General features: G+C 45.7%; 1 protein-coding gene across 1 annotated transcript in view; it reads right to left on the minus strand.

Annotated features, from left to right (window-relative positions):
* The window catches only part of LOC147734664 (uncharacterized), a 5,992,067-nt gene that overhangs the window by 5,445,081 nt on the left and 531,190 nt on the right, over window positions 1-15,796 (minus strand). Inside the window, exon 5 of the mRNA XM_086952471.1 lies at window positions 805-951. Coding sequence (XP_086808597.1) covers window positions 805-951 — 147 coding nt within the window. The remainder of the gene's footprint in view (window positions 1-804; window positions 952-15,796) is intronic.

Genomic DNA, 15,796 nt, shown 5'->3' on the forward strand with positions numbered 1-15,796 from the left:
AATTCAAAATAGAAAGACAATAAAATGTACACCAATTCCTCTGAATAAATGGTACATATTCTAGTAATTTAAACTAAAAATATCCCTCAATAGAGCAGTATGGGTTGCATTCTCTCACAAATATCAGCAATCATGTATTGTATATAAGGATAAAATGAGGGCAGTGAGAAGTTCCTATAGACGAGAAGCGTGGGGGACCAAATTAAGATATCAAACCGCTATGGAGAATACCTTCTACAATTTTAATCAATAATTTAAAAAAAGATCTAAAAGTCTAAATTAAAGAATGTAAATAGCTAAGTATTTGACAACCTTTTAGAATTATAGACAAGAGAAATATCTTGAAACACAAACATACAAAGGTCTTGAGAAACTTGGATTTGTATTGCTGCACATCCTCAATAACAAATGAAAAGAAGAACATGGCAATCAGAAGCTGATTTGAAGCTAATCACTATTATGATGTTGGATAAAAGAAAAATAGTTGTGACCCAAGTGAAAGGTGAAAAATCATCAAGTGAAAATGCAAAGGGAGAGGGAGATGAAAGAAAAAGAATGGGAAGACTGGCAGAACACATCAGGCTTTCTGCTAATGTTCTAATGTTCTTATCAAGGTCATGGTATTTTATAAATATTTGTTACATCACAAATATTTATATCTAGGTTCAGAATTTACGAGCTTATATGTGACACAACAACAGTGCATGTACACTACACTATTCCGTTGAATGTTGTGACATCTTATTAAATGACGTACTCTCTTTCTTATGTACTGACAAGGACAAAACAATTGCTTCTGCTTACTGTGTCCTCATGGTACAACACTTGAAATAACTTGTCAGCTTCATGTAAAATCGTCATCAACCCAGTAAGTTCCAATAGGTCCTGCTTGAGGGATGTCCAGTTATGCTGAACTTCAAGGATCTGAGTTTCCAGGTGCATTAGGTCTGTCTAAATAAGGAAAAATAATGCATGGATTAAATTAATCAGTGCATTTTAATGACAGCAATTTCATATGATCTCTACATACTTTAGACATTAACCATACCTGAAAAAGCATTGATTACCTTCACATGTACTAAAGTGAATTAGTGTTCTTAGTGGCAGACACATCGTTTGCTTCTAGACGTCAAATTATTATAATGACATACCGTAACAAACTTTGAGGGGTCCCCCTGCAGGGTACGTGAAGGGGCCCCGTCCGGACTCAATCTAGACCTCCCCAGCAGAAGTGCGGTGCTGACGGGACCCCCTGGAGGGTGAGGGGCCCCCGTACCACGGGGTCTGCAGGGGCCTGTATTACGCCCCTGGTTCACATTCATAAAGCCTTCCATTAAGAACTGCATTCTACAGGCTGAAAAAATAAATGCTTTCCTACCGGTAATCCTAGTTCCCGCTCAGGGGACTCTACATTGGCCTGCCATTATGGGCAATGCGAGCATCATTAAGAAAATCTATGATCTCTATGTAACACTAATGTCACCAGTAGTTGATACCAATTTTGAGGGGTTCTCTTTAATAGAAGTCCATGGGAACCTGGCATTGCAGCTTAGTGAGATCCGCTCAAAAGGGATTAAAAGAGCACAACTCAGCCATAATAAGTGCCCGAAGCAAGGACTCTGGTATAACAGAGCCTGTCGCCAGGCCAAATCAGAGTTAATAAAAGCTGTAAAAGGGAATGAAATTAATAATATCAGGGATAAGAGAAAGCATTACAAAAAAACCATTCTGCTAGCAAAAAAGGGATGGGACAAAAAAGTCTGTTCAGATTTGCGTCTAGCATGCAAACTGAAAGACCAATCCTCGTTTTGGAAGCTTATTGCTGGGGGGACTAAAGATAGTGCCCGATCAAGAGATAGGTTTATTGAGGAAAGTGTCTGGGTAAAACATTTCTCAACACTGTATTCATGTGGTGGGGATGATGAAGAGTGGATATACGAAAGCACAGAACTAGACACTTGTGATACATCCTTAAAATTCAGTTTGGCTGACACTATATTAGCCATTAATGCAGTCAAACAGGGCAAAGCCCCGGGACCGGATAGTATACCTGGCGATCTTTGGAAACATGAGAACCTTTTGTGGGCTCCGTATATTAATTTGCTCAGTAATGAGATCCTAAGAGGAGCTCCAATTCGGGAGACCTGGCGGGGCGGAGAAATTGTGACTATCTTCAAAAAGGAGACAGACTCAATCCATCGCACTACAGACCAATTAGTCTGATAGATGTGCTCCAAAAAAATGTTGCCCGTCAACTTTTAAACAAATTGAATATGTGGATCGAGGAAAATTCTATTTTTACAAAATACCAGGCAGGTTTTAGAGCCAGAATTAGCACAGTGGATCAGGTTTTTAGATTTTTATGCTTAATCTGGAAAAATATTAATATAAGGAACTTTCGCCTATATGTCGCCTTTGTGGATCTGAGGGCGGCCTTTGATTTGGTCCCGAGGGGGAAATTATGGAAATCACTGAGGGACATGGGTGTCCCCAGGGACATCCTTCACCAACTGATCAGGCTGCATGAGGTAAACTATGCAAGAGTGAGGTGGGGACCCAATGGAGAGTTATCAGAGAGAATAGATATAAAGAGATGTGTTAGGCAAGGCTGGGTTATGGCGCCAACGCTCTTCTCTCTTTATGTAAATGACATCCCAGACACCCTCTTGGGCTGCGAGCATGACTCTCCCAAGCAGTGTGGTCAAGCTGTTCCGGCACTATTATTTGCGGATGATACCATTTTAATCTCACAGACCCCAAAAGGCCAACAGAATTTGTTGAATAAATTTCGGTCTTATTGCTTGGACAAAAGCCTTGAAATTAATTCTTCCAAAACTAAGGTCATGGTGATCATTCCCCACAAAGGTTTTAACAAAACTTTTAGTGTCAATAGTGAAAAGAAAACAACTTCCAAAATTTTAAATATTTGGGTATCTCCCTCGACACTAAAATGAACTGAAAGTCACAAATAGAAAAATCGAGGCTATCACTAATATAAAATCAAGCGCCAATAATTAGGAAGCACAAGAACAGCTTTGCTCGAGCAGTCTCACCAGCAATTGAGCTATATAAGTACAAAGCTCAATTGGCTGCTTTATATGGGGCAGAATTGTGGGGCCATGTAGGAAGAGATGTCTTCTCTGTACAAGAAAACAATTTCTTCAGACAACTTCTAGCTGTTTCAGGTTGTACCCCTTTAATTCCCTTGCTCTGGGATTTGAATGTACATCGTTCTGATGATTATGCTTTCTTACGTCCATTGTTATACTTGGTCTGCCTGTGGTCCACTGACGAGTTAGTGGACTATAGAGAAGCATTAAATGAAATAATGCAAATAAAGAATGTTACCCGGTTGGCATGGCTAGTGCACATCGAGAATTGGTTCTCGATGGAACTCCCTCCCCATCCTCCTCCGTCAGACCCAAGACCACCTCTCCTTCAGGAAGCAACTCAAGACCTGGCTGTTCAAGCAGTAGCAGACCCCCCCTCCCCAAGCGCCTTGAGACCCTCCGGGTGAGAAGCGCTATATAAATTTCTTGATTGATTGATTGATTGGTTCTTAAAACTGGGCCTATACAGCTTTTGGTCAGATCCTGACTCCCTTACTCACCTTTCAAAAAAACGCCTGAAGACAAGGTACTGGGACTATATCCATAGCTGTATATTACAAAATTCTAAAGTTGGAAAACTGACCCTCCAATTCTTTGATGTTAAAACTGAAAGTAAATTTGAATGCTTCATGGACGAAATCTTGCCTGTAATGGCCAATTTTTTGTACCTAAAGTATCGCTATGGCATTCTACAAATTAAATCTAGAACATCCAAGTGGGCGTGTAACAAGGGGCTTACAGTAAACTCTAAACTCGATGTGTGCGAACTGTGTGACTCAGGTGCTAGGGAAGATGAGCCCCATGTCCTATTCCTTTGTCCTGCATATTTGCAAGCTAGGAAAAAATGGATTAAACCCATTTGCCTCCTTTTAGGCTTCCGGAAAATTAAGGATGGAGAAAGTGTTCAAGGGGGACACGTCACAGACCATAGTATTTAGCCTGAGCCGTTTTCTCCTTGCTGTGGCAATAGTCAGGAAAAGATATGGCCTAAAAATGTAATTGTACAATCAGGATGTTAATTAATAAGACATAAATTGGTTTTAAAATTTAACTCACAGAATGAGAACTATGTCAAGCTAAGGAGATCAAGCACTAAAAGCCACTTTTATATATCTAAGTCTTAATTGCTTCTTGTATAGTGTTTCTCAGATTGCTATGATCTATATACATATTCAATGCACCTTTTTAATATATTAGCTCCTGGTAGTTTTTAAGTTTGTACTTATTTATCTATTATTAAAATATGTATTAACTCGATCGATGAATTTACATGTCTCTGTAGGACTTTTTAATATCTCGATTAATCTAAAGCCCTAGGTAGCCAAATTTTTTTTCTCTGGTATTTTAATTCATGAGGAATGTATAAACATTGTACTGTATTCTTTTATGGTTCACCTAACGGAAATAAAGATTTAATGAATGGAAATTATAAGTAGTGAACAGCTGGCTCATGGGCGGGGACCTGAGAGCACTTTTTCCAAAGTCACTTTTATACAGTATCTTCACCTTACTTTGGAAAGGCCAGGAAAGATAAATTGCCTACCTGTAATCCTAGTTCTTTGCTAGGGGAAAAGACATAAGCATTGAATAGTCCTGCCGATGTACGGGGACCCCAGAGCACACATATGTATAGGTATATATACATTTTAAAGACTGCCAGAAACCAGGTAAAAACATGTGAAAGAAGCCTTAATTTTATGCAGTGCACAAGAAGCCAAAATGAAATTGATTTATCTGTTGGACAAGTATAAAAAACGGTAAAGAAGAGCAGATGGTTTTATTATTAGTTCCTCACAAGTGACTACTATATCAAAATACAATGAATTTAACATTTGAAAAAACCACACGAATAAGAGTAACTTTTCTCTGTATATGCATTTATCCTCACCTGTGGAGAACATTTATAAAAGTGGAACCCGGTTGTTACATTTAAAGGTTGAAAAGTGCTGCGAGTTCAGCCGAAATGTGTTGTAGTTTGTAGAACAAGTGCTGTCTGTGAATAAATGCAATTTCCCCTACGTACGGAGTGTGGACACTTTCTTCTTAGGGGCCGATTACGATGTTGTTTAGAAAGACTCCAAATGAGATTCAGCATCCCAGAACCCGATTCGGAACCCTTATTTCCGACCGAATCGTACACATTTCCCACCAACTGATTACAATGCCCGGAAACCAATCGAGCTCTTCGATTCAGTTCCAGAAGGCATTCGGACAGGCTGAGTCTTTGGAGCCGAATCGTACAGCTCAATGGACACAGTTTCCGAGAAAGCGATTAAGAGGACCAATTCGGACAGCCGTCCCGATTCGGATTGCCTGACACTAAACGGCTGCTGAAATCTTTCTTTGGGGGTCAGTTAGAGGCCCTCTTAACCTGGAGGTGACCGGTTGTGGCTCGTGGGACCATGGTGGGGCCCCTCTTTCCGACCATGCACAATGTGGCAGGCACCATTGGGTGCCCCCACAGGGTGCAAGGATTTCCCCAACCACCCCTTTTTTCAGTGGGAGCCTGTGTTCTGAATGAGAACACAACCCATTGTCCCTGTCTGCCGTATAACGTCCTGTGCATCTCTTCTAGCCCCCTCTTTCTTCGCTGCTCCAGAAGCAACGCAGCCATGTCTTGGTTTATTTACGGTTATTGGCGGTCGCCGTCAGTGAATTGTGATTTAGTTCAATATTGCCACAGGAGCTCATCGCTCCTAAGTGGTAGCCGTCAATCAGGCTCGCAGAAGCGCAGTGTGGTCTTCCGACCGGATATGGGCTTGTGTTTAGTTCCATGTGCAGCATGTCCCCAACGCCCCGGCAGCCGAAACAAGTCAGTATCACTGACGGTCATAGCCGAATGTTCCGGATGCAGCAAGAGACACAGGGGAAGCTTTGTCAATTACTGCTTGAGCGAGCGGTCTATTTATAGCCCAGAAACACATGAGTCGGCTCTTTTCATGCACCACTAGCAATCCCTAAGGGGTTATCATTTGAGTTAGAGAGCGGGCGCCTGAAGGGACAACACCCTAAGGGTTAAAACATTTAGAAACTAAGGGACACCCCAGGCAATTGATCACCCCTCAGAACCCCAGGGGGCAGTCCCATTTTGGTGAACTGTTACTTATCAGGCAATATTGAGTGTGGGAGGTCTGCTCCCGTGTCCAGATGGATTCAATGGATTATGAGGAAACATGGGAATTAATGGAGGAGGGAGAAGGAAGAAGTTACATACCTCCTCATAAATGACCAGTTCTGTGAGGAGATGGCCGCCTCCATCCTCAGGGCTGTGTTTCTGGTAGTAGCCCCCCTGGAGAAGAAACTGCCAGCACTCCAAGTGCAGTGCCAGCAACCCCTCAAATCGAGGGAAGATACCAATTGACCCCTGGCCCCCCTACCTCCAGGTCAGTCAGCTACACCACCGGTTAACCCACCTTTAGAACTCGGAGAAATGCAAGCGCACAGATGACCCCGAAGTTGATCTCAATGCTTTTGCTCACCTCAAGAAGGCTTTTTTGGATGCCTAACCCATTCTAGAACCCCAGATACCAGGTCCCTCAGCGATAGACCCGCTCACACCACCACAGGCGGACCAGGGGGAGGCAGATGACTCCCCAACACATCAGACAGGGATGGTTCTAGACCGTGGTGCCCGACAACCACCCCCATGGGAGGGTCGGAACTTCCCCCATACACAGGCCTCTCTTCGCAGGGGGAGTTTCTGAACCCGGACGATCTCTTACACCAGAGAGCGGTAGACTGCTGTCTTGCACCCAAAGTGCCGGCCGACATGGCCAGTCATATAAGGAAACCGCTGTGAGAAGTTGGCGTGATATATAGTGCTCACTATTCTAGTGATCACTGTGTATCATACCAAACTACCCTTATTGATGATTGGTTGTAAGTCAACCTTATAGACCAGCTATCCTAGTAGCGTGGACAAAAGCAGTCTTTAGGCTAAACTCTAGAGGGTGTGTTAAGCCAGCTGTTTTACCATCACATATACCCCTTGAACACCAAGTGAAAGGACACCACACAAGTTGTTATGAAAAATAAAGTATATTTATTTATAACAAGTCTACCCTGAACTCTTTATGAGTCAGGGAGCTAAGCACAATACAAAACTCTTATGAAAATACTACAAGTTGCACAATTTATACAAATGCCCGAGGGGCACGAGAAACCATATACACAAAAAGTGGAATGCAAAATACTAGCAGGTAAGTAACAAAATCCAGAGGCTTCAGGATCGCTAGGACTACACTACTGAACCCTAAGGTTAGGAGCAGGAGGCCTAGGGAGATCGGGTGCAGAGTGTGCACTCTCACGCGGGATGCGGGACAAAGTCTATGGAGGCTAGTATTTCTAAAGTTACTGTTTTCGGACGAATCCGACTAGGTAGACTTAAAACGAAAAAGGATCTGGACACTTGGATAGTGAACCTGCGTTGGAGCACCGAAATGCTCGGGTTACCTAGCCCAGGGGCTGCGGCTGAATAAGGTTCAAAAGACGTCGGGAATCCTCGTTGTAGTCTATGGAGCCTGAAAGAAGAAGTTGCTGGGAGGCGACCAGTGAAGATGTTCGGTGTGATCCAAGCCTGGATCGGTGATAAAGACGACCTGAAAGCAGAGGGGACTCAGTTCTTAATCACTAGCCAGTGATTGTGTGGGCACCAGGATGGCACCGGATGAAGTCACCTCGATCAGGTGAGTGGGTGACGCTGGACTCTGCAGTCACACGGGCCAGGAGGCGTTGTCGGCGACCAGGCTGGAGGTGCGAGCTGTCCCACGATGGTCTCTTCTGTTGGCGATGCAGGAACCAGGATTGGAGCAACAAGCCGTGGCAAAGGCAAGCCCACGCGGTGGAGTCAAGATGGCGTCTGGAGTGGACCAGGAGGGTCCGGGGTGCTCCTCTTTTGGAAGGGAGCAAGGGCCAGTCTGGAGCAACCAGACCAGTTGTGAAAACGTTGTGGTACGTCGTCAGGAGGGCCACTAGCCAACGGGCAAGTGACCGGACAACGTGGCAAGCAGCAAAGAGCAGAAGGGCCCCACGCAGATCTCGTGGATGCTGGGGGGCTGGACTTCGGTGCTGGAGCTGCTCTGGGTTGGGGCTTCTCAAACCCCAGTGCACTCACTCGAGGATCCCTCGGCGGTCGTGCTGGTTAAGCGTCGTGCAGGTTTTGAAGATGGCCGGTCCCTCAGGTCTCGTCACACCCACGAATCTCAGCTGGGCTGATGATGCAGGTAGAGGTCAGAGATGCCAGGGAATCCGGGTCTCGTCGAGCTGGTCAGTCTTGATCCGGAGGATGGACTTGCAGCAAACGCGGGTGCAGGGTGGCTACTCCTTAGCCACAAGGGAGAGTCTGCAAAGAAAGTCAAGAGTTCCTTTCGTGGAAAGTAGTTCAAGATTCAAGATTATCTAATTTGGGAAGGGGGCCTGCTCCTACCTTTATTCTAAGAAAAGGGGCTGGCACGCGACTAGGTCCTGCCCATGGGTGGGACCAGGAGGGGGATGGTTACACCCCTCTCCCTTGTCCGGACTTTCCCCAGCTCAGGGGCTGGGGTGCCCCTGGAACTGGTTTGAGCCGGCTTATGCACAGTGAGCACCGGGGTGCCACTTGCAGTCACCTTCCTCTCAGCCCTGCCTACCTGGGATACACAAAACCCTGTCTGGGATGGTGCTAGCAGGGCCCCTGACAGGAAACCCTTTGTCCGAGCTCTCCTCGCTGGAAGGACTCCCAGCAGCAGGATGTCAGACTTGTGTCTGTGGTGGCAGCATCCATTTTGTGATGCTGAGGCTCGAGTTAACTTTAACCGGGGTTCACTGTTACATACATGTCGTGTCCCTCTAGAAGGGTGGAATGCTAACCCCGTTGCCAGAATTGGCGAGGGGTTAGTATTCCAATTCGTATGACACCTTACTCGACATGTTTTGATAAAGCGATACCAAAGTTGGCAAATAACCGCGAGGATTATAATGCACTTAAGAGTATATGGTATAGCGTTATCATGGAACAGCTATTAGGACTTGGTTCCGCAAGCTGCAAACGGGCTCAGCTCATGCCAGAGCACCATCTCACATAATTCCAAGCACTCTGCCTTCAGGATTGATAAGGCCTGCCATAGGAGTGACTGATAGGAATATATGTGTCCATTTTAGGGTTAGATATAGGAATACTATATCTAAAGCAAAGGGTGATTACACCACCTTGCCCCAGCTGTCGTGCAGCCAGTTGTGTCAGATTTGGATGGCCAGCCAGGGGTGGCATAATACATGCTGCAGCCCCTGATAGGCCCTATGCCCTGGGTACCTAAGGTACACTGTACAGGGGCTGATAAGGTGACTCAGTATCCAATTAGATATGTACCTAAGGTACATGGAATCCATTTTACAGAGAGAGCAGTGGGCCTGGGGTCCTGAATAGCAGGGCCCCAGGTCAACTAAGTCGTAAAACCAGCAAAGTACCAGGCAAAAAGTTGGGGGCAACCATAGTCAAATATCCACCTTCCTACAACCGCTAGACAAAGAAGTGAGAGGATGTCCGAATGCAGAATGCCCCGGCCCTCCTTGGAGGGGAAAGTGGCTACCACACCAGAAATAGATCACAAAATGGCCACTTTCCTCGCCAAGTTTGTCCCGATTCCAAAAAGGGATTGCCCGGTCCTGGCGATCAGGTCAGGGTTAACTTCTGGACATCGCCGGTCCTTTAGCGAAAATTATGGATATGGCGGAAGAAGCCAGAGCCTCCGGTTTCCTCATATCCCCAGAAGCACTATCAAACTGGGCTCAAAGGGCCATCATCTTTCTGGGGAATGCAAATTGCACAATCTCTACAGAAAGGCGTCACTCTCTTCATCAGAGGCAGGGACAATTGCCCAGGGTAACCTGTTTGGAGACATGTTTATTAAGGAATTAGGGAAATTCATGAACACTCTTCATTCCCTTGATAAAGCACAATCCTCAATTAAAAGGATTTTTACACCCTGGGTTTTTGCCGCAGCTGGTTGAGGTAGGGGGCGCTCATCCGGCCGGCCTTTTCAAGCAGCCTCCAAGGGTGGCAACTCAAGATGTAGCCAATGGCAGGACCCTGGCAAATTTGGCAATTTCTACCAGACAAAATCCTATCCTCGCCACCGCGGAGGCAGGGGAGGCCAAAGGGGCATCGTCAACAACGACCGAGGTGACAGTGCAAGACCCTACAGGGATTTCAATTGGGGGCCGATTGACCCTTTTTCAACCAAATTGGGGAAAACTGTCCTCAGATGCATGGGTAATCCAAACGGTGGGGGGTTCCCATATCGAGTTTTATGAGACTCCGATCCAACCCCGCTCGCCCACTTCTTTAATCTTTCCACTCAAGCAAAGAGCACTGATGAGTCAGGAAGTAGACAGCGTATGACAGAAAGGGGCAATAATGAGATTGAGGATTCATCCTCATGGTTTTATTAGCAATCTCTTCGTAGTGGAGAAGAGGGATGGCGGTCTGCGACTAGTGATCAATTTCAGAGAATTCAACACCTGGTTACTACTGCTATTTCAAGATGGCGAGTACCCATCTCCTGTGGGATCTTCTATAGGTATCCAATTGGACGGTCCGCCTGGACCTAAAAGACGCTTATCTGACGGTACCAATTTTTTCCCAGCACAGACGCTTCCTGACATTCGTGTGGAACTCCCAGGTATTCGAGTTCACTGCACTCAAATTCGGTCTTTCAACGGCTCGATGGTATATCACCAAACTGATGAGGCCGGGCATCGAACATATACGGGCTCGAGGAATAAGACTTATCATCTACCTCAACGATATCCTTCTTATGGACCAATGCCAAGTTCGCCTGTCCACACATTTGCAGACAGCGATAAATCTACGAGAATAGGGTTTGTGATAAATGAAGTGAAATCACCTCTGACCCCATCTCAGTCAATAAAATTCTTGTTTTTTTTTGGTAAATTCGGCCGAAACGACTCTCAGCTTACCCTAACAGAAACTGACCAAAACACAACACAAATTGCACAGAACCATCTCCAAGTTCCATGTGTTACTCCGTCACTTGGAGTGGATATTGGGACTCCTATTATCTTCCATACAAGTGATATTTCCCGGTCCTCTTCATTACTGAACTCTACAATGTTTGAAGATCGAACACCTCCGGAAAGGCCTCTCATACTCCTAAATGATCCCGCTATTAATCAAAGCAAAGGAGGAGATGAACTGGTGGCTAGCCCACATGGAGGTCTGGAATGGCAGAGCGATTTTCGGCTCCCAGCCGACCTTGTAATCGTGTAAGACGCCAGCGGCTCCAGATGGGTCGTGCAATGTGCGAAATTCTCCACCGCCTGCAAATGGTCCTGCCCCGAGCGATCTATGCACATCAATTGTCTGGAGTTGATGGCAGGTTCATTCGGCATCCTCTGTTGGACCAAAGAGAATGTGAAATACTCAGTCCTTCTCAATGTAGTAGCAGTAAGCTATGTCAATCATCTTGGAGGGACAAGGTGGAAGACCTTGTCGGATCTCAACCAGATCCTTTGGGATTATTGTTCGTCCAACCAGATTTCCCCATCAGCGGAACATCTCCCGGGGAGTTCCTACCAAGCAGCCGATTGGCACTCTCGCCATTGAAGAACTGCCAGCCTATGGAAATTAAATACCCAAATCTTCCATCAGATTCAGGCATTTTCCATGGATCTCTTCGCATCCCTGCTAGACTTCCAGCTCAACAGGTATTGCAGTTGGAGACTGGACACACATGCAACAACAATGGATGCCTTCCTCCAATATTGGAGAAAGGAGCAACCTTATGCCTTTCCCCCTTTCACCATGACAGCAAAGTTGATGGCACAAATCCACAGGCAAAGAACAGAGGTAGTGGTGATCATAAGTCTGGTTTTCAGCAGTGATGGAACTTTCCCAGTCTTCTCCAGGATCCCCACAACATTCCTCACTCACTGGTCCTAGCAGGGTCCCTCTGCCTCATGGCCTGGAGGGTTATAGGCAATGTTGGAAAGTCCTAGGCCTTTCAGCAGAAGCTCTCTCCTTGCTCGCTAATGCTTGGGCAAACAATACGAATAAACTATATGGATCTGCCTGGTCAAGATGGCTGGGTTGGTGTCTCCAACACCAAATTGATCCCTTGGGGGCAGACATTGTCCACCTTGTAAATTTTCTGGTGAGCCTGGATTTTCAAGGTTTCGCGTACCAGTCTAATAATACTTACAGATCGGCGATTTCGGCAGGACACCTACCGGTGGATGGTGACCAGGTTGGGGAGCATCCGCTAGTCAGAAAGTTTTTTAAGGGGTATCAGGCTCTCAGTTCCTCCTAAACCCAAGTACACATCTCTACAAGACGTTAACAAAGTGCTATCCTTGTTTCAATCCTGGCCTTCCAATAAGCATATATCTATCCAGGAAACAATTGTCAGCAAATTTGACGATGCTACTCTGTTTGTTATCATGCTGCAAAGTCTTGGATGTCCGGGCCCTGGATTTAACAGATAGAGTCTTCACCCTGGAAGGGGTGTCTTTCACATTTCTCGCAGAACAAAATGTAATTCTCGACTTGTGTCATACCTGTCCTTACAACAGAATCTTAAGTTGTGTATAGTTCGCACCATTAAAGCATACAAAGCTATGACTGATGGACTCCGCCCACTTGGTGAGAAGGGATTGTTAATTGCCCTCACAAAACCTCGCCAAGCGGTTTCGTCCCCTACAATTGCTAGACGGGTCAAGTGGGTCATGCAAAAAGCATGGATTAACATCTCCCATTTTGCAGCCCACTCAGTGAATGTGGCTATGGCATTGTAGCAGGGTAGGGGGAATGGGAAGGAGAAATAGGCCGGAGACTGGACCGAGGTACATAAGGCTTTATTTTGATAAAGGACTTTTTCTTTGCCAACTGTCTTTCCCGAGTGGGGTTAGCAGGATCCGTGGTGGCGCTTGACACCGGGTTTTCCTTCTTCTTATGACTACTTCTGTAATGATTCTAGTGCCAGGAGCTCTTGAGGTCGGTTGTTCCCCCTGGGATATGAGCCACAGCGCCAAAGGAATACAACAAAAGAAAACAAAAGCGTAATCAGACCTCCGTCTGAATATCTCACGTCAGGGAGCCCAGGGAGTGAGGGAATATACACCGGTGCCAATCTCTGTACGTGTGCCTAGATGCACTTTGTGAAGAGAAGCTGTGTAGGACAGGGATTAGGGGTGCACAAGGCAAAGGGAGAGTGCTTACGGTCTATGTACAGCCGGACCCTTAAGCCTTTCGCTGCTGATGACGAGCTCAGCTCGTCATCACCCACGGGTGTCGTGTGCTGATGACGAGCTGAGCTCGTCATGAATAATGGCATCAAGAGTTTCCCAGCACAGGGGAAAAATCCCCACAGCAGCCATGTGGTTAACTTTGCTCAAACCCTCCCCGCCTCCCGACCCAGATCGACACCAGTTATCGTACCTCCGTGAGTGTGGCTGGGCGACTCGTAGAAACGTTGGCCTCCAGGCGTCTCCTCTATTTCTCAGTCTCTGAATCTTCTCCCAGCTTCGCGTCCTTCTTCCTCTGTTCTTCGGCTCGTTTCCTCCGCTCTGGCTCTGTTCTCGGTGTCGTCAGACGCCGAGACCAGGACTTCCTCTCCTTTTACCAATCGGCAGGCTGCGACGTCATTTAAGGGAGGCCCCTCGATCTCAGTGCACGCTCCCTTAAAATAGCAGTCCTCCTCATCTATGTCCTTTCTTCCCCATAGCGGCTCAACGACGTTGCTCCAGTCGTTCTGGGAGGTATGGAGAGAGGGAAGAGGGGAGGTGTCAGCAATCCACCATTCCGTAGAGGGAGTACTACCTGTGTTTAGTGAGGGCTCCCGTTTACAGGCATCTAAGGCCTTCTGTCTGGGAGCTTGACTTGAAGATATCCTCAATGCAACAGAGTAGTCGATTGACTCCACATTTAAGACTTTTATTTTAAACTGGTTCCCTCTCTGGCAAGCCTGGTGGAGGATAATCTTAGAACTAGCCTAATCCTTGCCTTCGGGTCCTGACATAGTATGAAAAATTTCCTAGCTATCGCAAAGGAAAGTATTAATTCTATTGAGGACGTGGAGGCAAGGATTAGCCCCCCATACAAATTTTTCTACAAATGTCTCCCCTTCCTACTACAGAGAGTATGTTTATTTTAAAAATGTTAATAAATAACAGGTTATGAGCAATCAAATCGTTTATGATGTGATAGACATTATAATGTTGACTTGTATTTTGTCTATGCTGCATGTAGTTCCATTACCATGGCATGTAATATGCAATCCCTTTGTCTATAGGAGCGGAATCTAACAAACAGGAATAATGGAGGTAGCAGTAAGTAAGGGCGAAAAATTCGCTCCCTCGCGGAATTTGCAAATTTTTGGCAATTTTGCGATGCACGAATCGCGTGAAATTGCCCAAAAATCCGCAATTTGCGAGTTGGCGGATTTTTTTTCTTGTTTGCGCTTCAAAAATACAATCTTGAGCGTGCGACATTGACTTTCCATGATTCTGCGTTCGCTGATGAGTTTTCCTTTCTGTTCGCGTGCGCTTGAGATTTTGGTAGCTGGCCGAGCGACGTCGCGATCGCGAACACGTCATAGCGACCCAAAACAGGAAATTACGAACACGTCATTGCGAACCGAAACAGAAAAAAGGCATCGCGAGCAGGCTGGTTAAGTGGAAACAACATGTTCACGACGGTTGCGACCGCATGCGCAAGTTTAAGTTACTGAACTGGTAAAAAAAATATTGCGAAATCGCAAAAAAAACATTTACAAGCTCGCGGAATATGGCAGATTTTTGCGAATCGCGATAACGAATTTGAAAATTCCACCCATGCTTAGGTAGCAGATGACAGCCGTCGCAGGAAGAAAGATGTGGCAAGAAGCGCTGCACAGGACGTTATACAGCAGACTGGGACATGATTGGATGACATTTCTTTGTGTTGATTTTCCCTACTGTTCATGAGAAATGTAGTCTACTATTAACTTGTGGTCTTCTGAAATGGCTGCTGGAGTTTACATTTGTTAATTAAAGTGAAGAAAGTGAAAGCCTAATCCTCACCTCCGGGTCCTGACATAGAATCACTGGCACACTTTTTTAGGAAGATTTCGTGAAGATCTGTCAAACGACAGCAAAGATAGAGGCAAGTCAAAAAACACTATGTGCTGTCGACCACCACTGGTGTATGTATATATATATATATATTCATTGAAAAAAACACAGGTTTCAGGGACGTTATATTAGTTGGACATTTCACTCGTACAAAACCAGAGAAATTCGCCCGTTATAGTTAGTTCAGCTATGCGGATGATGTCACATATTACATCATTCATGACATGGTCAGTGGTAACTGACTGACTAACCAGACCTAGAGCCAGCACTATGCTAAAAGACACTTAGAATACAGTGAAAACAACCTCATACACTAGGGAACACTAAGCGTTGGGGTACCCCTGTGATTGGCATGACCTCCTCTGTAAAGCCCCAGTGCATAATAGGGCAGGAGGTTAAAACTACCTCTAAGTCAGAGGTGCAGAAAGATGCTTCTTTAAGTAGTAGTCACGTTTGCAAAGTGGTACGAAAGGGTGCAGAGTCTCCGACCAGCGCTCAGGAATTCCGCTGCATAGGACTTAGAGGAGGTACCAAGAGGGCTTCTTGGCCCACAAAGTCCCTCAGGAGGAAATTGGACATCT

This window comes from Lissotriton vulgaris, chromosome 1_2, assembly GCF_964263255.1.
Source record: "Lissotriton vulgaris chromosome 1_2, aLisVul1.2, whole genome shotgun sequence".
NCBI lineage: Eukaryota > Metazoa > Chordata > Amphibia > Caudata > Salamandridae > Lissotriton > Lissotriton vulgaris.